General features: G+C 45.8%; 1 protein-coding gene across 7 annotated transcripts in view; it reads left to right on the top strand.

The window, feature by feature from the left end:
* Positions 1-22952, top strand: part of LOC119251734 (E3 ubiquitin-protein ligase TRIM38-like) — a 72677-nt gene extending 49725 nt beyond the window's left edge. For 3 of the 7 annotated variants that reach the window (XM_054698391.1, XM_054698389.1, XM_054698390.1), the window contains 5 exons: positions 30-125; positions 3798-4028; positions 4526-4548; positions 4652-4764; positions 5998-7190. In XM_054698391.1, coding sequence (XP_054554366.1) covers positions 30-125; positions 3798-4028; positions 4526-4548; positions 4652-4764; positions 5998-6524 — 990 coding nt within the window. In that variant the 3' untranslated portion in view covers positions 6525-7190. Of the gene's footprint in view, positions 1-29; positions 126-3797; positions 4029-4525; positions 4549-4651; positions 4765-5997; positions 8429-22413 lie in introns of those variants that run through there. The other 4 variants (XM_054698387.1, XM_054698392.1, XM_054698388.1 and 1 more) reach the window with 4 other exon arrangements.
* Positions 22953-24074: the final 1122 nt, after the last annotated feature.

Raw genomic sequence — 24074 nt, 5'->3', positions numbered from 1 at the left:
AGCCATAACTCACCCAATTTTTCCTTCAGGAAAAGCTCCAGGCAATTGTGACAAAACTGAAGAGAGAGCAAGACTACTGTAAGTTTCTGAAGGTTTTACAAAAAGATGATATAAGACAATGGGAGGTAAGAATTTGATTTTCTTGTTGTCAAACTATTTTCCAGTCTAGAATATAGGCGTATAGTGATTGGGAAAAGTACTCGTTGATGATTTATTCTCACTAAATCAGACAAAACTGTAGAAACCCAAAGAATATGCCTTTTTCTTTAATATTTGCAGTTCGTTGTCTGAATCTAGGAGTATTTTCCTCTGCCTTCTGTTTCTATTAATAGTAATTAGCTAGGTGTCCTAATGTTACAGGGCAGGGAGAGGGGCAGCCCAAACCCCGCAAACCTGCCTATTCTAAATGGGTTTTGCCATCCGCCGCATCAACACGAAACATAGGAGACTTTAATGGGAAGGAGCTTTAATACAATTAGGAAACAATACAGGAAAGGCAAAGAATCTAGTTTCTAAATCAGGCACCCAAAGTTACCCGACCCCTCGTGAGTAAAACTGCATACAAAAGGGATTGGCCCAGAGCAAGGCCCCAAAGCCTGCTGCAAGTCTAAAGCATCTTCCGGTGGGGACCCACAGAAAAGGGTCAGAAACAACCAGACAAGCCCGGAAGGAAAAGAGCAAAATCAACATCAAGATAAAAGCTGCCATTGTCACCCCCCCACGGGTCTCACCCACATCTGTGTCACCCAGTCCACGACCAAAAGACAAGCGCAGGTTCTTCACATGTCTCTAGGCAACAAGTGCCTCCTCCAGGTCTCCTTCTGGCTCCATCCTGCTTCCTTCCTTCCTCAGTCTCCTCCAGCTTCTTCTCTTCCTGCTCAGCTCACCTCTCCATTTGGGTGGGGCAGGGAACCTGGAACCTCCCGCTTTCCTGGGGACCACACTGTTACACTAATAACTCAGTCAGGAGAATCACAAATGTTGTGCTCCTTACTTTTCAAGTTTTCAATGACTGAAATTACCTCCTGTCTGAAGATCATGAACTCACCTGGGCACATTTACCTCAGTACAGGGTCTGACCCTCTACATTCCTGGTTCCAATATCAACTTTAGTGAATACAAATAAGAGGACCAGTGCAGGAGACAATCCCATAACTCAAGCTTGTGAGACTGTTGATGAGGATAGAGCTCTGCAAGAACTTACACACTTGCACTGTAGACTGTGGGTCTCTAAGACAGTGTCCGTGGCTGACCAGTCCCTGCAGGATCAGAGACACATTCTTTTATGGAAATATGGATGTAATCCATCCCTTAGTAATCAAATTTATGAGTCATTTTCCTCTTTCAGGGTCTCTTCCCACATTTTCCTATTCTTTGTAGAAGTGCACATGTGAAATTTAAACTCCTCCTATCCTCATTTTAAAATCCTCATTGAGTTTGGAGGGCCTTACTAGGAACTGGCAAGTGGAGATCCCTGTCACTGTAGGCATTGCAACTGCCGCTGTCTCCTCCCTTCTGGAATCTCAGGTAGTGGGGAGAACTTCTGTTGCTACACATCAAATAAGGAACCATGTCAGTGCCACAACATCTACCACAACACCACAGTCACTGAAGCACAGTGTGACTTGAGAAAGCACCCATGGAAATTACACTCTGTCCTCCCCAGAGAAAACCGGGTCTCTCAGTGTTTTTCTTAGTCTCATCCGTAAGGATGGTAACTGAATCCTGGCTTAAGGCAATAATTGCTGGGGACCAGCCTCCGGCAAAACGTCTTGTCAGGGGTCCCTGAAAGGAACATTATACCATTATACATTATATTCTTTGCAACATTATACCACTAAGGCCGCCTGGTTCCCATCATTTATTACTTTAGGTGTTGTTTTGCTTGTCACCATAATTATATTGATACTCTTCCCATTGTTTATTAAATTGCTTTTCCATGCTATCAATCAGACAAGTGTTGAGTTGCAAACTATGCAAATGATGGCCAAAAACAAAAAAGGGGGAGGTGCTGCAGGAGGCCTTGATGCCCCAGCCAGATAAGACTCTGGCAAGCAGCAAAGCCCAAAGGGCCTCACACTGTGGGGCCGAAGCCAAAGGGCCTCACACCATGGGGCTGAAGATTCCTTGTGCCTCACACTGTGAGGTTGAAGATCTAACATTCCTTTACTTTTTGTTCTTGGTCATAAATAAGAGAAAAATTTCCCAAAAAAAAGTACATTAGGCACTATATTATATGCATCAGTATATTGCAAATAAACGGCATGGAAAATTAGAAACTAATTATTAAACGATTTGGCCTACTTGACAATGGAAGACAACTTATTGAGCATACCTGACAAGCATTACAATACAATCATCATAGTAGGTCCTTCTATTTTGTTTTCTCTTGAAGTTTCTTGGGAAAGTTTTTAATATGAAGCTATTTGAGTTAAGGAATTTCTAGGTAGAAAAAGTTCTGATAGCTGAACTGCAGCTGGTCTCCGGCTGAAGGTCATGTGAATAGAATAGTCCTTTGATGCTTAGGCTTTAGCTGATAGGGATGCACTGGCGGTTATTCGCTGTTTTAAATAATTGTCTAAATGAAAAAATAAGTAGCTTTAATGTTAGGTTTGGTTTATTATCTGTTAACCTTGAAAGCTGCCGTCTAGCTGAGACCTGTAGGGGCCAGTAGTCTATGGGAAACAGAATATACTAATTGTTTATGCTTTACACATGATAATGTATTTTGTTATTATTATTACTAATAATGAATAAATAAAGACCTGCTGAGTCTCTCGGCAGAAGATACTAGCACCTTACCAAGTGTCAGTGTCTCCTCACTACCTCATCCCCTTCCCTTCAGCCCTTTCGTTTTCGCCGACACTGTCTCATCCTTTCAGGAACCCCTGACACGACATTTTGCTGGAGGCTGGTCCCCGGCAAATAATATTTCTGGTAACTATCCAGACCTCCCCTGTTGAAAATCATAGATCCTACCAGTCTGATGTCTTCAATTCAGAATCATTTATATTTGTTACAAGCCTTTATTTGAAGAAATTGCCCCCCCCACATACACACACACATAGATAGCTTCTTACATCCCCACTAACGCTTGGTTTTCTCTTACAAATGATAAGTTCTTTGATCTTGGCAAATTTCATGATTCTGCGACTCCTACCCTCTCCTTCTTTTATCTCTGGGATGAGATGAAGGAAAGTGAGCAGGTGCCAACAGAGCTAGGATCAGCTTTCCCACATCTGAGTGTCTGCCTCTTGGGCAGGACTCTGCAGAGGGAGCTAGATGCTTTTTGAGCTCCAGGGCCCAGGGGAAAATGACCCACAGAAGCTCAGCAAACTTTCCTGGGGTGTCTGTGCTAAATACACATTACCTGACATTGCCATTTTCCTCATTTCTAACTTAACAGCCCAGTACATTGTGTTCAGTTGTTTCCCAGCCATTGCCACTCTCCATCTGCAGAATTTTTCCAGCATTCAAACCAGAAACTCTATGTCCATTAACAATAACTCCATTGCTTCCTCCTCCCAGCTCCTGGCGGCCACCATTCTACTTGTTGTTTCTCAATTTGACTAGGACCACATATGAGAGGACTCATAACGGTCTTTCCTTTTTGCTCTTTGGCTAATGTCCTTCTCTATGAATCTTCATGATACGTCCAGTTGGGCACGTGTTACAGTTTGCTTTCTCCTGTAGGTGAGCAGATTTGCACTGTGTCTCGGTCACACTGTGTTTACTGACTCACCATAGACGTATGTTTGGTTTGTTTCCCCCTTTTCTGCCCACTTCCTTGATTCTAGAAGAACATAGAGCTTCGGAGACAAGAAATCCAGTCTGAGTTTAGGAATCTCCACAACTTCCTCGATGAGGAGGAGAGGGCTTATTTAAGGAGACTGCAGAAAGAGAAAGAGGAGCTACTGGCGAGACTGCAGGAACGTGAAGCCAGTCTGGTAAAGCAAAGCTCTGAACTTGAGAGCCTCATCCTGGAATTAGAGAGGAAATGTGAAGAAACAGCCCAGAATTTGCTGCAGGTAAGAGAGGCTGAGAACTTGTAGGAAAGAAAGGAGGTGTCATCTGTTCCTGACTATTGAGTGGAGAATGATGAGGGAGCCCTCATGATTCATGATACATCCCTCAGCAGGTATCAACTGCTGCCTCAGCCTCAGTGCCAGGGTCTGGGCATGGATTCCCCACTGAGGACCTTTGTCATAAGTGATCTCTGATAGGGGCTCCTCAGAAGGAAATTAGGTCACTTCTAGCAAAAGGTAACATGATCAAGTCCCTGAGGTCACAGGCTACTGTGAATGCAGACTCCATGACTCCCCACAAGCCTGAGCAAGTGTGATCACGCACGTACACACACTGGCAGGGACTATCCTAGGGGACTGGGATGGGAATCGAATGCATGGGTATCTCACCTGAGTCTCTGTGCTTCCTGGGGTGGAGTACTCATAGCAAGTAACCCCCTGTGTCAAGTGACATGACTTACTGATTTTCCCACACTCACCTGTCTTTGTTTTCACTGTAGGGTGTGAAAGACACATTGAAAAGGTAAGTCTGTCTGAACACATGGTTAAGGAAAAGTGAGGATATCTCGGGGTCCAGAGCTGAATGGAACATCCACTGCATACGGTCTGTTGTCCATTTATTCTAGGCATTCAGATGTGAAGCTGAAAATACCAAAGGACCCCTCTCTGGACCCTCAAACTGTGTCCAATTTTTCTGAGCTTTACTTTGATTTGAAGAAAATGTTACAGCGCTATCAAGGTATGTGAAGGAAATAACTGCTTTAATCCTTCACAGCAAAGGCCCCTTAATGGTAGCCAAGCTTCCTACCTGTCCTGCTCAGACTCGTAGGCAGAGAGGTTGCTGAGCTGTTTTCAGTGGGTCAGGAACACGCTCCCTTGGGTGTAGACAGGGAAGTGGCAAGCTGTTATCTCTTCAGGCTCTTCGAATTCCTCCTCTCCCATTGATTTGCTGTATCAACCAGGCCAACCACTACCTCATTTTCCCATTCTGAAAAATACGAATATGAACAGATCTTAATTCAGTGAATTTTCATGAAAATTAAATGCAACAGCAAATGTAAAGTGTATAGAACAATCTGCACCATAATGTTTATTGTTAACATGTCATTCAACATTCAGTAAAATTTAAGAAAGACAGATCAGTATACAAGACTAAGGAGAAAATGGATTATGAAGCCACAAATATTTGAATTTTAATGAAAGCCAGTATTGACAATTCAGAAACCTTGATTCCTATTTGGTGCTTGCCATATTCCATATGTCCACAATTAGAAAATTCAAACTAAATTGTTTTTAATAATTCCTTTGTCTGTATTATCTGAATGAAGCTACATGATTCTCTGGTTATAGAATATTCAGTTGCTTAAAACAACACACACATTATTTCAGCGGTTTGTGGTTAGATATGTGTGGCTCACATCTGCTAGGATTTATGCTCAGGGCCTTACAGAGGCCTTATGCTCAGGGCCTTTATGCTCAGGGCCTTACAGCAATGAATGTGTTGGCTGGGCTGGGCTCCTATCTGGAGGCTAGACTGGGGAATAATCCACTTCCAAGCTGACTCTGATACTGGGCAGAATCACCTCTTATGATTATGGAATTTATGACCCTGGCTTCCTTCTGACTATGGAATAGATGCTGTCCTCATCTTCTAGAACACTATGCGCCCTAGAAGGCACCCCTTAGTGATTGCACGGCAAGGCCACTAAGTCTTCAAATAAGCTCAAGGATATGACTTCCACTTACTGGTTACTTACCAAATACCAGGAATGTCTCCAAGCACTAGGCGTCCATTAGCTCCTTCAATCCTCCCCACCATCACTGTTCAGGTGTGATGATTTCCTACTATAGTATGCAGCCTCAGAAAGTGACTCACAGAGCTAAAAGAACTAGGCTGCACTTGAATCCAGGAGGTTGTACTTGAAGTGTTCTGTCTTCTCAGCAAAAAAAATGTGTCTTTCTCTTTTATCAGTCAGTGTGACTCTGGATCCATACACAGCTCATTGTGAACTAATTCTGTCTGAGGAACGGAGACGTGTGACCCGTGGCAGCCCCCAGAAGAAGCATTTCAGTATTAAGAGATTCCATGCTTTACCCTGTGTCCTGGGCTGTGAGGGCTTCACCTCAGGAAGACGTTACTTTGAAGTGCATGTGGGAGAAGGATCTGGGTGGGTCTTAGGAGTTTGTCTGGAAAATGTGCAGAGGGACAGGGACATGACCCCAAAGCCTCAGTCTGGATTCTGGGCCATCAGACTCTGCCAGAAGAAAGGCTACATGGCCCTTACCTCTCCGCCAACTCCCCTTGCATTGAAGGAGAAGCCCCTGCTGATGGGAGTTTTTCTGGCCTGTGAGGCTGGACTTGTGTCCTTTTACAACATGAACACTGGCTCCCACATCTTCACCTTCCCAAGGGCCTCCTTCTCTGGTACTCTTCGGCCTTATTTCCAGGTTAATCATTGTTCTCCTTTATTCCTCCCTCCACCACTAGAGTCATTTTAAGAAGAGTCTATTTTGTTTAACCATTATAGAAATATAATGTGAGTTCTACTGGCAAAGAAATTTGGTCTGTTTTCCTTGCTGCTCTTCCCCTAACCTGGAACAGTTCTGAGTTCTCTGTGGACACGCAATGAGTATGCAATGAATGAATGGATACAGCCACTGTACACATACCACAGAAGATCAGCCTGACCTGCGGGGAAGTGAGTGCAGAGCAGTCATCATGCATCACCCTCTCCATCGCGGGGTTCAGATCTCTGACTTCCAAGGGTCCTGTTCTGACCAGCAGGGTGAGCAGACATCTGGGGGGCTGAGTGTTCCCATTGTGTTTGATACCAGCAGAGTCACAAGAGCAGAACAGCAAAAATAGTATTTCTTTTCACCACTGACATGATGGTCACATTAACTGAGAGAATTATTATTATGAAGCAAATTTACTTTTAGTAGAACAGAACTTTTATTGAAGAGATTATTTAGTCAAACTGAGGCCTGGGCTCAGGAGACCAGCATCAGATTTCTTGAGTGACTGACTGGTCACTCACCTGCAGTTTTGGGCCCAGGTTTATACACAGAAATTACATGCACAGAAAGAGAACATACTGTTTTTCTTACTAAAGCAGAAAAGATATCTACTGAATTTCCAACCATGGTATTAACTAAAGGAGGTTGGTTCCTGTCAACCTCAGTTAACTGATAAAGGAGAAATACTTTTCCCACTTCACAACAACCACTTTATTCCACACAGCTCGTGGAGCAGCAGCGCTGTGTGTTTGGGAAGATGTGAGGACACAGGTTACTGAATATCTCATCCTGAAAGGAGCACGCCCTATTATCCCACTTTGGCATAAAAATTATTTGGGGCCAAAGGCAGTTGTGTAAAAAAATGTACAGGAGAAATTCTTGGTCCTCCCCTTGTTTGCCAAAGAGGAAGGATAGAAGTGAATTACCAGAGACACATCTAGACCCTGAGGCAGCACTACAGGCATCCCCATAAGGAGCAGGTAACACTAGCCCTTGTCTTCCATCACTTGCCCCATATCTTTGTCTTCCCATCATTCCCCATCTAGAAATTCATCTCTCTTTACCTGTCACTTCTCTAAGAATCTACTGCTCATTAGTTAGCTTCTCCATGAGCTTCAATTCTAAACACCACCCATGTTCCTAGTCTCTGAGTTCCTGTGAGTTATAGGGGTGCATCCAGGAAAACTTCCTGCTTCTCCTTCCTCTTCTGCTGCTACCCCATTCACACCACGTCTCTTCACTCTGCTCTCCTGATGTGTGCGTTTTGTCCATTGACCTGAGTGTCTCACAATCCAATTCAAATCTGATATAATGGAGTTCCAACACAGCCCCCCACTCCCAGGATATGGGCTCAGTGCCACACAGTCTCCAATCCCTTCCCCGACCTTACACCTGTCACAAGCCCACATTGTCACCTGTGATTCTGACTAATAGGCTATGAATCAAAGGTGCCTTTGACTACCTCTTCCGGTTTGATCATTTGGTAGAAAAAGTCTCAGAACTGAGGGAGATACTGGGTGTTGGAAAAGTCATGACCCATTGTTGCAGCAGATGGCCTTAGAAAACATGTCATGACTTTTCCGACACCCAGTACTTTCCTCACTAGCTTACTGTTCCAGGCGGTGGTGACTATGGGAGCACTTTCTTGTTCAGATTCTGAGAAGATTCATGAGAGCTCCTGGGAGTGTGAGACGGGGCCTCCTATTCCCCTAGAAGCTTCTCCCCACACTCAGATGCCAGGTCTGTCGGAGTCTCATTTCCATCGTTACTCGCTCTCTCTTCTTTGCTAAAGTGTGATATTGGCGCTGTGTTCTCAGTTGTGAGAAGTGCTCAGGCACAAAGCTGGAGTCATAAAACAACACACGGGCCTTTGGGTGGGGATAACTCCTTTTTTTAAAAAAAAAAGATTTATTTATTCATTTACACAAGAACCGTGGTACAGGCCAGAGGTGCGGGAGGGTGAGAGGATTCATCAAAGACAGAGGGGGGAACAGAACAGGTAGACTGACGAAATACACTGCTGAGGGAGCAGCGGTTGCCGCAAGAGGTCTGCTCGCCATGTGGGAACCTCGCCTGCTGGCTGGAATCGAACCTGCGCTGCAGAGGCTGCGGACATCTTCACAGCACAGTGCTCAACTGCCTGCGCCACCAGGGGAGGCCTCTCAACGAATTTTTAAAGTTCCAAGTTAAACTCCTATCAGTGGAAACTAAGGCACAGGAAATAATGGTACAGGAAGGGAATTAATGACTGATGAGACATAGCAAAACAATTTCTAATTTTCCCTCTATTTTTCGTTATAGTGGCAAAGAATTATTAGTTTTTAATTTCCTTATCTGAATGACTATCAATTTTTTTTTGGTGTTATTCAGAATCTAAATGCTGACGGGAACATCATTCCTATGAGCACTTTATATGTGGCCTGCCTGGAGGAGGGAGACCATCCCTAAATGAGGCCTGCAGGACCCTAGAGGGGCGATGAGCTCAGGGAGAGTCCAAGTGCGTCCAGAGCGGGAAGGTGGGGTCTTTCACTCTCCAGTGCTCTGAGACTCCAGAAGCGGGTACGGACACTGGCCCTCCGGGAATAACAAACAACACTGGGGTTTCCTGTGTAGCGGAGGCAAGAAAGTCTTTTCCTTTACTCATCATAGGCTCTGCAGGGAGAGCCTCATAAGGTCAACTAATAAAAGAGAGATGAGGGAGAAAGCGTTTGTACAGGTGCTGTGAGGTAAGTGTTCAACAGGCACACAATAGTCTTTGTGCTAAAGTTACAGATGCACGTGTGTGCAGGGGAAGCTCTCTTCTCCCCGCCCCTGCTCAGATGAGCCCCCTTGGATACAAGTCCCAGTAGCCCCTGAACCAGACTTCCGAACAAGAGGCACTGCTGGGAACTAGGGGTGCTGAGTGGCCCCCAGGGTCTATATCACACAGAAGTAGGCTGCCCCGCTCCCTCTTTCTTCTACCCCTTCAACTTGCCCCATGGACTTGGAAGGAGGTGCCTGGAAGACACATCTGGGTGACAGATTCCTGTGAGGCTGCTACTCCTCCTTGGCAGACACAATGGCAGACATTATCTTTTTTTTTTAAAAAAAAAAAAAAGATTGATTTATTTACACAAACCAGGGTACAGGCCAGAGGCGCCAGAGAGTGAGAGGATTCACCAGAGACAGAGCAGGGAGCAAAACAGGCAGACTAACAAAATACACTGCTGAGGGGAGCAGCGGGCGACATAGGAGAGGTCTGTTCGCTATGTGGGTTGCTCTGAGGCAGGCAGGAATCAAACCGGTGCTGCAGAGGCTGCAGACAGCTTCACAACACTGGGCTCAACTGCCTGCGCCACCAGGGGATGCCCCAATCCCTTGATTCTTATTGAGAATTTGTCACTGTCCATAGAAGATTCACACTCAGTATTTTTTAATATTTCTTTTGGCTGTAAAATCAGAATAAACCCAAATTGTTTTGGTGGCCATAGTAATCCTGCATTGCTCTAATGATATTTTTCACTTAAAACAACACATAATCTCACAGGTTTGTGGTTGAGGTATGTGTGGTTAACATCTGCTAGGTCATCTGCTCATGCCTTATGGAGTATTTTGCTGGCATGCAAATAAGCTTTGAGAGCCCAATGTAACAAGAGTTTTCCCTGTGCTTCCTCTCAAAAGGTGTTAACCATTTCTGTCATTACATTAGATCTGTGGCTCATTTTGAGTGCTGTATATGATGTGATGCAAGTCTCCACATTCGTTCTTTTGCTTGCAGATGTGCTGTTGTGTCACTATAGGCAGTTAGAACAATTCAGTAATTTCTGTCTTACTGTATTGTCATTGGTTATTGTAGCTAAAAGATTTCTTGAATTGTTAGTCTTTCTAAAAGGATTAACCTTTGTTGACAGTGATTTTCTTGGTTAACCCCCATCTCATGGCTGTTGGTGTCCGTCTGTTGGCTATGGTTTTCATTTGCTCTTTGTGCCCTTGAACAAGAAGTCTGAGTTAGTGACTTAACAGCTTTTAACTATGATAGTGGCTTTTACATCTGTCATCTCCTAGGCCCTGCTGTGAAGGCAACCCCTAAGGTTTGGTGTGTTGACTTTCATCTTCACTCATCTCAAAGCTTCCATATTTTCTAAATTTCCTTGTCATACTCTCTTTCCTCAATTGATAATTAGGAGAGTGCTGTTTATTTTTCACCCTGTGCTCTTCTTGCGTGAGTGTCATTCTAGGTAAAAAGGTATATTTCATGGTATCCCACATGCCTCTGCAGAGCTATTCCTTTCTCTTTACATTTTCTTCTTTCTTTTCCTCAGACTGGAAGGACCGCACTCTTCTGCCTGCTCCAATGAGCTTTTGAGTCCTGTAGAAAATTTTGATTCATATTATCATGTTTTAAACTCCAGAAATTGTATAACGAGGATTATATTAACACACAGGGAGCTCTGTGCTAGGGCCTGGCCCATGTTGGTGTTCAATAAATTCCCAGCTCTTCCAGGGCCAGTGAGGGAAAATTACCACGTGTCAGCCTCATCGCACGTCAGAGCAAGCTCCACTGAAAGGGTCATCTATGCTGAGAGACAGAGAGAGGACAGAGAGAGAGAGAATGCACAGTTTGCAAAGGATGCTAAGATTTCTACGGAGGAAGTCCTTTGTGATACCATCATTCTGAATTATCAGACTCCTCCCAACCTGTATTGTTTACACCCATCATCCTGTCCTCTCTCTTCCTGCCTCAAATTCCGCTTCTTTCCTCCCCAGTGTAATCATTAGTTTGTCATCACTGTTGCTTTTTTGCTTGTTTGTTTTCATTTTATTTGATATATTTTTACATCATTCTTCATTTTTGTAAAATGTATGCATTTCATCTTTTTTATCGTCCCCATAAAATTCCAAACACCTTTGTTTTGATCCTACTCTCTTCTCCCCACGGTGCTGTCATCACTTTTGTAATATGGTCTCATCAAACCCCATCAAGGCTACTTTCCTAGTCCTGTGTCTTTTCCCCAATTTTATTTTTCGGGAGGGTAAGAAACAGTTCTTGGGAAACCTGTCACATCCAGGGATTCTGGTAATTTCTGGAGCCACTTTGAGTTTAATCTGTGGGCCCACCCCACAAACACACACAACAAACACAGCCACTCAGCTACCACAGAGAATCCATCACACTGTGGCAAAGCACCTTCTAACATAATGCACAAAACCCAGAACTTCTAAAACACAGAGAAACATGGATTTTGCTTGGTAATAATCATACATAACACATGACATTACACACAAGCTGTATCACTTACATGCAACATACACCATCACTCCCTTCAATTGTCCAAAACCACAACACATCCCCCAGTCTGCATGCACGTCATCAATACTGCTGAGTGCAGCTTAGAAAAAATCTTATTTCACAGCTCTGTGCTGAAGCTACTAGATACTGGGGATTCATCAGTGAAAGATGCCAGCACAAACCCATGTTCTTGTGGGACTTGCATGGTCAAGAAGAAGGCAGAAAGAGAGCAAGATAAATCAATATTCAGTGATCAGTGTACTGGAAACAAAATAGCCTGTGAGAAGGTTTGGGCCTGAGGAAAGGGATGCTTTTAAAAAGGAGGTCACAGTAGTCCTGGTTGAGGGGAGAGCTGAAGGACTTGAGGAAAAACAACTTAGGGATCTGGGGTGTTAGTTCCCCACAAAGTTATCACTAGGACAACAGGCCCTATTAAGGGACTCCAGTGATCTCTCACACACCAATTCTGTGAGATCTGACAACCTAGACTCCCCATAAACAGGGAAGCACCCCAGGCACTGCTCCCACTGCTCGCCTAGTTGTCTCACCACATCACACACATCACCTGAAGCACTGGACCCACTTAGGGGACATGTCTCTGAAGGCTCTTCTGCATCCCTCGCCCTCTCAGCCCTGAGCTCTGCATGATCCCCTCCTTCACACAGCAGGGCCAGGGGGGCAGATGTCACAGGAAAGACCCTGTCATGAGCTTGTCTTTGTCTAACTGCTGCTGTTAATCCCCTGTGGGGTCCCTCATCTCCTTTCCTGGTCCTTTGACAAGACAACTCGGCATGAGCTGTGCCCGGTGCAGAGTCTCATCCACGACAGTGACAGTGGAGACAGATGCCAGGAGTCATCATGGGAACAGGGACCTCTGTCTGTGAATCTGATGCCTCAAGAGGGGCCTCTCCCTCCCCCATGAGGGACCTGCCCCACGCGTTTTGTCAGGTCATGATGAGATTTTAATTTGTGCCCCCTGTTGCTGCTCTGAAGGAAGGGAGCTGTTCCTACCACGCAGGATTCCTGAGTGTAAAACCTCTGACATTTTGACAAGTCTCCTCCCTCATCTGTCTGGACCTTTCCCCACATCAGTTTCATTTCTGAGTTGACTCTAGTCAGAGGAACTTCCCTTCCAGGGATCTGGAAGTGGAGCTGCAGAGCGACTGGCAGCGCTTTTGTGACTGACTGCCCTGTGAGGAGGAGTGAAAAGTGTGTGTGTGTGTGTGTGTGTGTGTGTGTGGTGGGTGGTGGGTGGCAATAAGGAGCATGCCCAACTGTGAAAATAATCAGGACTTTGCTCTCGATCTCTCTCCCTCTGCTTTCTCTTTGGGTCTACATCAGAGATCAGGGTGTGAGGTGAGTGAAGGGCAGGCACTTGGGGTTCAGAGGAAGGGTGCCGCGGACCAGCACAGCGATGGACGATGAGGCCGTCTCAGGGTTGAGAGATTGCGCAGGGTGGTCAGGGATTCGATGAATAAATGACACACAGACACACTTCAAGAGAGTGAAAATCTGAGTGCGTCTTTATTAAGCTAGTGGTCAGTATATATATGTTTTTCTAAAGGCATAGGAACAGTGAACATCAAAGAGATCAGTTTGCTCATAGACTTAGCTTAATTGACAGGGCAGTGATTTATGTCCGAAGTTACATCTGGACCTAGCCTCATTCCTAATTGGACAGGCTATAAATTCTTTCTACTGTTTTATATAATTATTTTCTAGTTGCACTAACTATCATTTTTACTCATAATTAATTGTCATGGGTGAATTTATTTTATAATGCAGTTAATATCAAAGGTACTAAAGTTAAGCACATAATAGAAAGATTATTAAACTAACAATTCTATTATAACAGTGTTTAGTAATGTTTCATTTGCATTAGCCTAATTATTAAATTATGTATGTTTTTTAATTAGCAATCAATGACCAGAAAAAGGAAAGATTTTAGAAAGACAGTTGTAGCAGAATAAAGTTTGTGGGCCTTGAGAAAGCGAGAGAAGGTTCCAGGTGGTCAGCATTTCTTTTAATCATCTTTGTGGCCGCTTTTGATGGTCATTATCTCTTGGCAGGCATTCAGTTTCTCTGCATCTTAGGGAGTTTGCTGTTCTGCCCCTGCGCGCATGGTTCCTTGCCCACGCCGGACCTCAGGGACCATGGCAACAGCCATTAGCCCTGAGGGTCACTGCAGGGGTGGGGTGCAGCAGAAGGGCATCCCCAGGAGCACAATCCCATGTGGCGGCTCCTGAGAGCAATGTTACAATTGCCACAATCTCGCATCACTAATGGGTGGCTGTGCTGTCTGGGCACAATGCTCTCTGCCCCTGTGAGCTGGACTGGACAGTCAATGACGGGTAAGATCAGGAAGTGAGTCCTGACAACCTAAGACAGACGCAGTCCCCGAGGGGATTTTGGTTCCCACCTGTTCATCCGTGTAAAACAACAGGAACAAACAGGCCTGTGAATGATTGAGGCACCACTTAAATATGTTGCCAGTAACTAAGCTCATAATAAAGGAATGTAACCATGGAAACAGATTATAATGCGTGTAGTAAACAAAATAATCAAATATAGAAATAAATATAAGATAAAAAGATATTAATAATAGAAAATACACAATCATAACAGTGAATCAGAAGATCTAGAACAAACCTCCAGCAAGGAGGATAATAGAATGAAATATTCTTGATTTATATGATTTTGTAAAAGATAATAAGCAAAATGTAATGATATGTAATTACGTATACTTTGATAATGATTAACCAGAATTTGTGCAAACACAATGTAAGTAATTATGAAAGAAATGTATAAAAGGAAAAGACTGCTTTCAATAAATTGCACTCAGATTTTCACTCTCCCTTGAGTGTGTCTGTGTGTCATTCTTTCTTGTCCCTCGCCCTAAGTCCTTCGACCACCCTCAGCTCATTCTCAACCAACCCTGAGATTGTCTCAATCTCCCGCCACCGCTGGGCTGGTCCGCGGCAATCCCAGGCATAAGGAAGCTGGTGCAGCCCCTGGGAGAAATCCCCTCCGTGGGAGAGCAGTCTGCAGAGACGTGCTCTGGCTCCGAGGGCAAGACCTGAAAATAGGGGGAAATAATCTATCCAGTTCCTTGGGTTGGATCTGCTTTTAGTACAGGCCCTGTGAGTGCAAAGGAAAGGTCTCTCACTTCCTCCCTCAGCACCTCCCCACACACTCCAGGCAAGGGGGAGGGCAGCAGGGCTGGGAGCCTGAGCAGCTGCAGCTGTGGGGAAGGGCAGACCCTCTGCTCTGGTCCCTGATCCTCTGTCTCCAGCTCTCAGTCCTCACCGGTGGGCACTGGGGGGTCCAGCACAAGAGCCCACAATGGACAGGCCTTGCCCTCTGCTTCCTGCCTCCCCACAACCTTGTTCTGCAAATTCCCTCTGCCTTAGGCACCCTGACCTTGTCCTGGGATGTGGCAGGCTGTGCCTCCCATGCTGTCTCTTGACAAGGTCCGGGCATTGGGGGAGACTCCTGAGAAGCGGGGCGTTCCTGTGCTACCCCAAAGAGGGAAAGTTGTACTTCCCAGAAGAAGGAAGTTCTTGCACTTCCCAAAGAAGATCTGAACTAGGGAGTCTCCATGGCAACACCTGCTAATGCTCTCCTCTTTGTTCTTGGTTAATGCAGAAGTTAGTTAGTCATTAATTGGCCTGTGAAAACCTAATTCGGACCCAGGTGACAATTGGCTTACTGTTCTTACGCATGAACTATCACAAAAGAAGTAAAAATTGCTTAAAAGCATAGTTAGGAAAGAAATGTTTTGACCCTGAGGACTATGGAGAACAAGCTGCCCTGAACCAGCTGTGCTTGGAAGCCATAGCTTAATCTGGGAGGTACCTATTTGGGCAACAATACATTTCCTGGTGTATGAGGCCAATAGTTTGCAGACTGTGTGGAGGTTAGGAATTTCTAGTTAAGAGTTAGACTTCAGTAGAACTTACATAGATTTGATGAACTGTTTTAAACTACCTTAAAGTAATTAATATATTAACCAAGTTAATTGAGTGCTAGGGAATGGGTTGATTTTAGTAGGATAGCATCACAATGGACTTTCATGTCTACTCCAAAATTAGGAAGGCTTGACAGGATGATTGATTGTTACAGAACATTGTACGTCTTAGACAATTGATTATTGCCAGAAATAGAGTTGCGCCTAGGAGAGTAATTGTCCCTGCTGTTTTTCTTAATCAGATTAAAGAAGTGTCCTTTTGTAGTATGAGATGAAGAGGGTCTTTTTGTATTCATGAGAAAATATGTAATGATTGTCTCTGTTCTGCTTTGATGCTTATGCTGATGTAATCTCACCCTCGCCTTGCGGTATAAATAAAGACCCGCTGAGACCCTCAGCAGGAGATACTTGCACCAGAGAGGGTGTCTGTGTCTACCTCACTCCTACCTCGCTCCACTTCCCCTCAGTCCTCCGAGAGAAAACTTGGCCGACGCGGTCCTCTCCTCTCTGAGACCCCTGACACAACTTCTAGCTGGAGCTGGTCTCCAGCACTGGGAGACCTGTCCTCCCCTGCAGGGAGACTGTCACCTCCCTTGTGCCCAGGGCCTCTGCTCCCAGCACCAACACCTTCTCTACCACTTTCTCCAGTTCTCCTGCCTCAGTGTGGCCTCCATGAAAACTGGACTAAACTTTTTCTTTGAGGCTTTATGGGGTCCAGAGAACCAGACATGGGGGTGTGAGGAGAGTCAAGTGTCACTGACCCCATGTACTCTGCTCCCAAACCATTCCCCTCTGTTACTACCAGGTCAAAGAAGTAACTCAGAACTCGGGGCTGACTCCTCCCAAGTTCATTTGACACAGAGAGACTATCACTCTCCCTTCCTGACTTCTCTTGTCTCCTACAACTTTTGCTAGCAAACCTGTCTGCTTCTCTATCTCTCCTAGTACCTGGTAAGAACACTCTCTGCCATGAGGGAATGTTCTTTACTTCAATATTCTGGGAACATTGGCAGGTATGAAGCATTGAATTATGGCTGGTGGAATTCAAACACTGAATTTAAATGTTATTATTGAATTATAATCTAAACTGAATGGGGCAACCATAACAGGGATCACCCTATTCTAGTACACAGGGATGTGTGAGGCATCTTTCAAACTGTAATCCATTTCTCTCTCCAGAGAGAAGACTTCAACACCTGTGCAGACTCAGAGGTTCAGGTCAGGCTTAATCCTTCACTCAGAAAATCCTGTCTGATTCATCTCTGCCTACAGATACTCAGTAGAACTTTCAGGAAGAACCATGGCCTCAGTCCCAGCGATTGGGAAAATGAGGGAAGAAGCCACGTGCTCCATCTGCCAGCAGCTGATGACAGAGCCTGTGAGCATCTACTGTGGGCACAGCTTCTGCCACTGGTACATAAGCGGCTACTGTGGTCAGAGTCTCCATCATGCATTTATTGTGATGATACGTCCCTGTCCCTTGTGTGAAACATCATTTCAGAGGGAGAGTCTCCACCCAACAGGCCGCTGGAAAATCTCATTGAGAGCATCGAGGAGCTGGAGCGAGAGAGGCTGTGTGAGGAACACGGGGAGCAGCTGCACCTGTTCTGTGAGGACGATGGGCAGCTCATCTGCTGGCGCTGTGAGCGCTCCCCCCAGCACAGAGGACACCGCACGGCTCTAGCAGAGGACGTATGTCCAGGCTACAAGGTGAGTGAGTGGCCAAACCTTTCAGCAAGTGCTTCTTCTTATGTTGCACATTTTGATTGAAATTAGTCTGTACGCCAAGATTGTGACCCTAAAAACATTGTTTCCATCACATTATTTTCTGAATAATAATATATTTTGACCCCAGTGAGTCAGGTCCTGATTATCTATGCCAAACTTTGCCTCCGCTGATGCAACAGTAACCGGATGTTGCAAAGCCACGTAAAGCACATGTGCAGGCTTAGAAAGAGAGAGAGAGAGAGAGAGAGAGAGCCCGTCCCCTCGAATAAAGAGAGTTCCTGCTTCCAGCCAAGAGAGTGCACCCGTCTTTTCATCCCCAGCCCCTCCGCCGTGTTCCTGAACCCCATCGGCCTGCAGGACAGACCGGCAAGTGGCACCGAACGTGGGACACGAGTACAAGGGATCCTCTGAGGGACCGATCAATCAGTAAGGTAAGGATTAGGTAAGGAGAATTAAAGGATTTCAGAATAATTGGGGAGTGTTGAAGCCTTGAGAGAGGTTCAGACACCTAAGTTTCTCACTCAGTAGCTCTGAGTAAGGCTGCCCTGTGCTATGAAGAAATGAGGAAGTGGGAATCATTCCTCTCCTGTCCTGGTGACATTTGAAGGAAACATGCCCAGTGTGTGGCTCTGTGTTCCCTCATCCTTAAGGTGCCTGTGTCTTGTGTGAAGGTCCTGGATCCTGTGTCAGGGCATGTCAGTCCTGAGCACCATCAGAGCACTCACCTCCCCCTGTAACCCCATGAGCAGCTCCTCACTGAAATGGGGCAGATCCCATAACTTTCCCACCAAGTAGTAAAAAATAAAGCAACACAAGGTGATGGACGTAGCCTCAAGAGTCAGACTGTGGTGGTCAAAATTTAGTGAGAGTTTCACATGAAGCACTGGGCTCTCCCCACCATGGGGACATGTCTCTGAAGGCTCTACTGTGACCCCACCCCTCTCAGCTCTGGGCTTTGCATGATCCCCTCCTTCACACAGCAGGTGCCAGGGGGGCAGTGGTCACAGGACAGTCCCTGTCATGAGCTTGTGTATGTCTGGCTGCTGCTGTGTGGGGTGGTTGATCCCCTGTGGGGTCCCTCGTCTCCTTTCCTGGACCTTTGACAAGACAACTCGGGATGAGCTGTGCCTGGTGCAGTCTCATCCACGACAGTGACGGTGGAGAAAGAGAGGCAGGGAGTCATCACGGGATCAGAGACCCTGGGGCACATTCTCCCTCTGTCTGTGAGCTGGATGCCTCAGGAGGGGTGTCCTGTCCCCATAAGGAGTCTGCTCCCCGACTGTCCCAGGTCACGATGAGATTTTATATAGTCCCCTCTTGTTGCCTTGAAAGAAGGGTACTGTTCCTACCAAGCACCTTCCTGTCAGGATATCTGAAGGAGAAACTTGTGGTATATTGACATGTCTCTTACTTCATCACTTGGTCCTACCCTACATCAGTGTCATTTCTGAGTTGACTCTAGTCAGAGGAACTTCCCTCCAGGAATCCGAAAGTGGAGCTGCAGAGCGACTGGCACCGATTTTGTGACTGACTGCCCTATGAGAAGGAGTGAAAAACTCCAGGCCAAGGTTTGCTCTGGGGTGGACTGTGCTTTCTGCATGTGTGTGTGGTGGGAGGAAATAAGAGGAGCTCAGCCAAGTCAAATGGTCAGGACTTGCTTTCTAGCTCTCTCTCCCTCTGCTTTCTCTTTCAGGACTGCATTTCAACACTCAGATCAGGGTGTGAGGTGACTGAAGGGCAGGCACTTGGGGTTCAGAGGAAGGACATCCTCAGGAGCACAAACCCAGGCATAAGGAAGGCTGGTGCAGCCCCTGGGAGAAATCCCCTCCGTGGGAGAGCAGTCTGCAGAGACGTGCTCTGGCTCCGAGGGCTAGTCCTGAAAATAGGGGGAAATAATCTATCCAGTTCCTTGGGTTGGATCTGCATTTAGTCCAGGCCCTGTGAGTGCAAGGAAAGGTCTCTACTTCCTCCCTCAGCACCTCCCCACACACTCCCAGCAAGGGGAGGGCAGCAGGGCCGGGAGCCTGAGCAGCTGCCGCTGTGGGGAAGGGCAGACCCTCTGCTCTGGTCCCTGCTCCTCTGTCTCCAGCTCTCAGTCCTCACTGGTGGACACTGTGGGGTCCAGACAAGAGCCCACAATGGACAGGTCTTGCCCTCTGCTTCCTGCCTCCCCACATCCTAGTTCTGCAAATTCCCTCTGCCTCAGGCTCCCTGACTTTGTCCTGGGAGACCTGTCCTCCCCTGGAGGGAGACAGTCACCTCCCTTGTGCCCAGAGACTCTGCTCCCAGCACCAACTTCTCTACCACTCTCTCCAGCTCTCCTGCCTCAGTGTGGGCTCCATGGGAATTTGAATACTTTGTGGGGTCTAGACAACCAGACAAGGGCGATTGTTCCCATGGACTCTGCTCCCCAACCGTTCACCTCAATGTTGCTAGCAGGACAAGGAAGTAAATCAGGGCCGACTCCTCCCGAAGCTCATTAGACATGGAGAGAGTTTCACTCTCCCTCCCTGAGTTCTCTTCTCCCCTGCCAATTTGTGAGCCACCTCTTTCCTTTTCTAGCTCTGTTAATACCCAAACACTGTCACTGTCTCCCATGATGGAATATTCTGTACAGGGATATCCTGGGAGCATTCTCAGATGTTAAGCATTTAATTATGGCTGGTGAGACTGAAACACTGAATTTAAATGTGACTGAATTTTAATCTAAACTGAAGTGGGCAAATATGACTGGGATCACCCTACTCTGCCACAGAGGAACAGGCGAGGCATCTTTCACATTGCATCCATTTCTCTCTCCAGAGAGAAGACTTCAACACCTGCACAGGCGCAGAGGCTCAGGCGAGGCTTCTCTCCTTCACTCTGGAAAATCCTGCCTACTTCATCTCTGCCTCTAACCTGATATTGGAGCGTTTCAGGAAGGGCCATGGCCTCAGCCACAGCTACCAAGAAGATGAGGGAGGATGCCACGTGCTTCATCTGCTTGGAGCTGATGACAGAGCCCGTGAGCATCCACTGTGGGCACAGCTTCTGCCGCCGGTGCATACAGGGCATCCTTGAGAACCCATAAGGGACGTCAGCCCTAGGGGAGCCCCAATGTCCCCTGTGCTGGGCACCATTTCAAAGGGACGGTCTCCCATCCATTAAGCAACTGGAAAACCTCATTCAGACTTTCAAGGAGGTAGACAGTGAGAGCCTTTGTGAGGATCACGGGGAGCGGCTCCACCTGTTTTGTGAGGACGATGGGCAACTTATCTGCTGGCGCTGTGAGCGCTCCCCCCAGCACAGAGGACACCGCACGGCTCTAGTGGAGGACGTGTATCCAGGCTACAAGGTGAGTAGCCAGACTCTCTAGCAAGGACTGCCCCTCAGATTGTGCATTTCCTCTCCAATCAGTTATAGGAAAACCATTATTCTGACCCTAAAAAAAATTTGTTCCATATCATTTTCCTGAAATAGTTTATTACACATCCATGTTGAATTTATTACAGGTCCACCCCGTGTCCATCCTGACCTTCAAGGTTGGGCAGAATCCTTTCCTGTAAGAACTTCCTGTAATGAACTTCTCCTGGACAACAGATTTTGCTCTTTGCCACACCGGCCTCGTTCATGGCCTCACCTCGAATATTTAATTGGAGACACCACAGCTTGCAAGAGCACGGGAAAGAATCTGAAACCCCAGTGGTTAGAACCATGGCCTTTTAGATTGCCACAGTACAAGGAATGAGAAAAGAAACACGGGACACCTGATGTCCCTTGGTGTGGGTGGCTAGTGGGGGCACCAAGGGGTGGGAATGAGTGTAGGGGAAACTGCCCAGAAGTGAGTCCAAAAGGACACACACAAAATAACCATGTGTGGAGAAGAGTGAGGATTCCAACTCAGGGGGACCCGTGTCATGAGAGCTTACATGACTATCTAGTACCTGGTCAGGGGGTGTGTGATCGGAAGGGCAGGTGAGGCCGTGAGACAGGAAATTAAGAAGGAATCTTGATATTTCTCAGAGTCTAAATCCTGGTACAAAGTTGGTTTTTATTTGTGGAGGGAAAGATCAGGCTGACATTTAAAAGAACATCCTGTGTGCAAAATAAACATGAAGGAGTAAAATCACATCTGCTAGGACTTATGCTCAGGGCCTTACAGAGTGCAATGAATGTGTGGGCTGGGCTGAGGTCCCATCTGGAGGCTAGACTGGGGAATAATCCACTTCCAAGCTGCCTCTGATAGTGGGTAGAATTCACCTCTTATGGTTATAGAACTTATGACCCTGGCTTCTTTTTATTTATTTATTTATCTATTTATCTATCTATTTATTTATTTATTTATTAATAATAAATTTTATTTTTATATTCCCCATACAATTTAAACCCCTCCATTCTGACCCCAATCCCTCCCCTCCCACCCTCCTACCCCCCAAAAAGTGTCTCTGGTTCATAGTTTTTTGTTGATTTTGATTTTCACTTTCTTATAGTTATTCATTTTCCTGGTCCCTTATTTATCTAGATTCCTGCTATGTGTGAGACCATCAGGTATTTTTCTGGCCCCCTGGCTTCTTTTTGACTATGGAAGAGATGCTGTCCTCATCTTCTAGAACACTGTCAATCTAGAAGACTCCCCTTAGTGACTGCAGGGCAAGGTCATTATGTCTTCAGATAAGCCAAGGATATTACTTCCACTTATTGGTTACCTACCCAACACCAGAAATTTCTCCAAGCACTAGGTGTCCATTAGCTCCTTCAATCCTCCCCACCATTATTATTCAGGTATGATGATTTCCTACTCTAGTATGCAGAGTCTGAGCAAGTGACTCACAGAGCTAAAAGAACTAGGCTACACTTGAATCCAGGATGGTTATACTTGAAGTGCTCTGTATTCTCAGTAGATAAAATGTGTCTTTCTCTTTTATCAGTCAGCATGACTCTGGATCCTCGCACAGCTCATCGTGAACTAATTTTGTTTAAGAATTGGAGAGAAATGACCCATGGAAGCACCGAGAAGATGTGTTTTGGTTTGAAGAGATTCTGTGCCTTACCCTGTGTCCTGGGCTGTGAGGGCTTCACTTCAGGAAGACATTACTTTGAAGTGAATGTGGATGAAGGATCTGGGTGGGACTTAGGAGTTTGTCTGGAAAAAGTGCGGAGGGACAGGGACATGACCCCGGAGCCTCAGTCTGGATTCTGGGCCATCAGATTCTTCCAAGAGAATGGATACATGGCCCTTACCTCTCCCCCAACTTCTCTTACATTGAGGGAGCGGCCCTTGCTGGTGGGGGTTCTTCTGGACTGTGAGGCTGGACTTGTGTCCTTTTACAACATGAACACTGGCTCCCACATCTTCACCTTCCCAAGGGATTCCTTCTCTGGTACTCTTTGGCCTTATTTCCAGGTTAATCATTGTTCTTTATTCCTCCCTCCACCATTGGAGTCATTTTAAGAACAGTCTCTTTTTTTGAACAATTATAGAAATATAATGTGAGTTCTACTGGCAAAGAAATTTGGTCTGTTTCCCTTGCTGCTCTTCCCCTAACCTGGAATGGTGCTGAGTTCTCTGTTGGACACTCAATTAGTATGCAATGAATGAGTGGATACAGCCACTGTACAGATTCCACCGAAGATCAGCCTGACCTGCGGAGAAGCGAGAGCACAGCAATGATCATGCATCACCCTCTCCATCGCGGGGTTCAGATCTCTGATTTCCAAGGGTCCTGGTCTGACCAGCAGGGTGCCCAGACATCTGGAGGGCTGAGTGCTCCCATTGTGTTTGATACCAGCAGAGTCACCCATGGAGATGAGGGAAGCTGCATTATACCTGTCAGCTGCATGGAAGAGTGCTGCACCTCCCCCTGCAGTGACCTTTAGGGCTAATGGCTTTCACCAAGGTCCCTAGGTCCCGCTGGGCAAGGAACCAGAGCAAGGGAGTACAGCAAAGTTCCCTGAAGACATAGATAAGACAGACGCCTATCAAAAGATAAGGACCACCAGGAGCCACAAGAATGCTGACCAAAAGGAACCTTATCTCGTCTCCTCAGACCTACAAACTTTATCCCTTCACTCTCTTTCTAAAACTTCTTCCTTCTCTTCTATAAAGATCATTGATTGCTAAATTAAAGAAACATATGAAATCTAGTAACAAGGATGACTCAAATGAAACACCACTAAACCTTGTGTAACAACAAAATTGTTAGTTCAATAATTGCTCTGTTATATGTTAAAATTCCTTAGCTTTGATCCTTAATGAAAAATGTTATTACATAAAAAATTAATAAGTGCACCTGTTATAATTAATAATGATTAATTAATTTAGTGGTTAGCGAGGAGAAAATGTAATTATATAAAACAAAAGACAAAACTAATGGTCTGACTGCTTAGGAATGTGCCTAGATCCAAATGTAACTCTGGACATAAATCACTGCCTTGTCAATGATAAGTTAAACCTATGAGCCAACTGGTTTAGTTCACTGATAACCAATCCTATGCCTTTAGAAAAACATATATATACTGGCCACTAACTTAAATAAAATTACACTCAGATTTTCACTCTCTTGAAGTGTGTCTGTTTGTCATTTCTTTC

The sequence above is a fragment of the Talpa occidentalis genome, unplaced genomic scaffold (genome assembly GCF_014898055.3).
Source record: "Talpa occidentalis isolate TD23 unplaced genomic scaffold, MPIMG_talOcc4v2.1 talOcc4.2, whole genome shotgun sequence".
Classification (NCBI taxonomy): Eukaryota; Metazoa; Chordata; class Mammalia; order Eulipotyphla; family Talpidae; genus Talpa; species Talpa occidentalis.
Note: the sequence above shows the minus strand (reverse complement) of the source record. Positions and strands in the feature narration are given on the sequence as shown.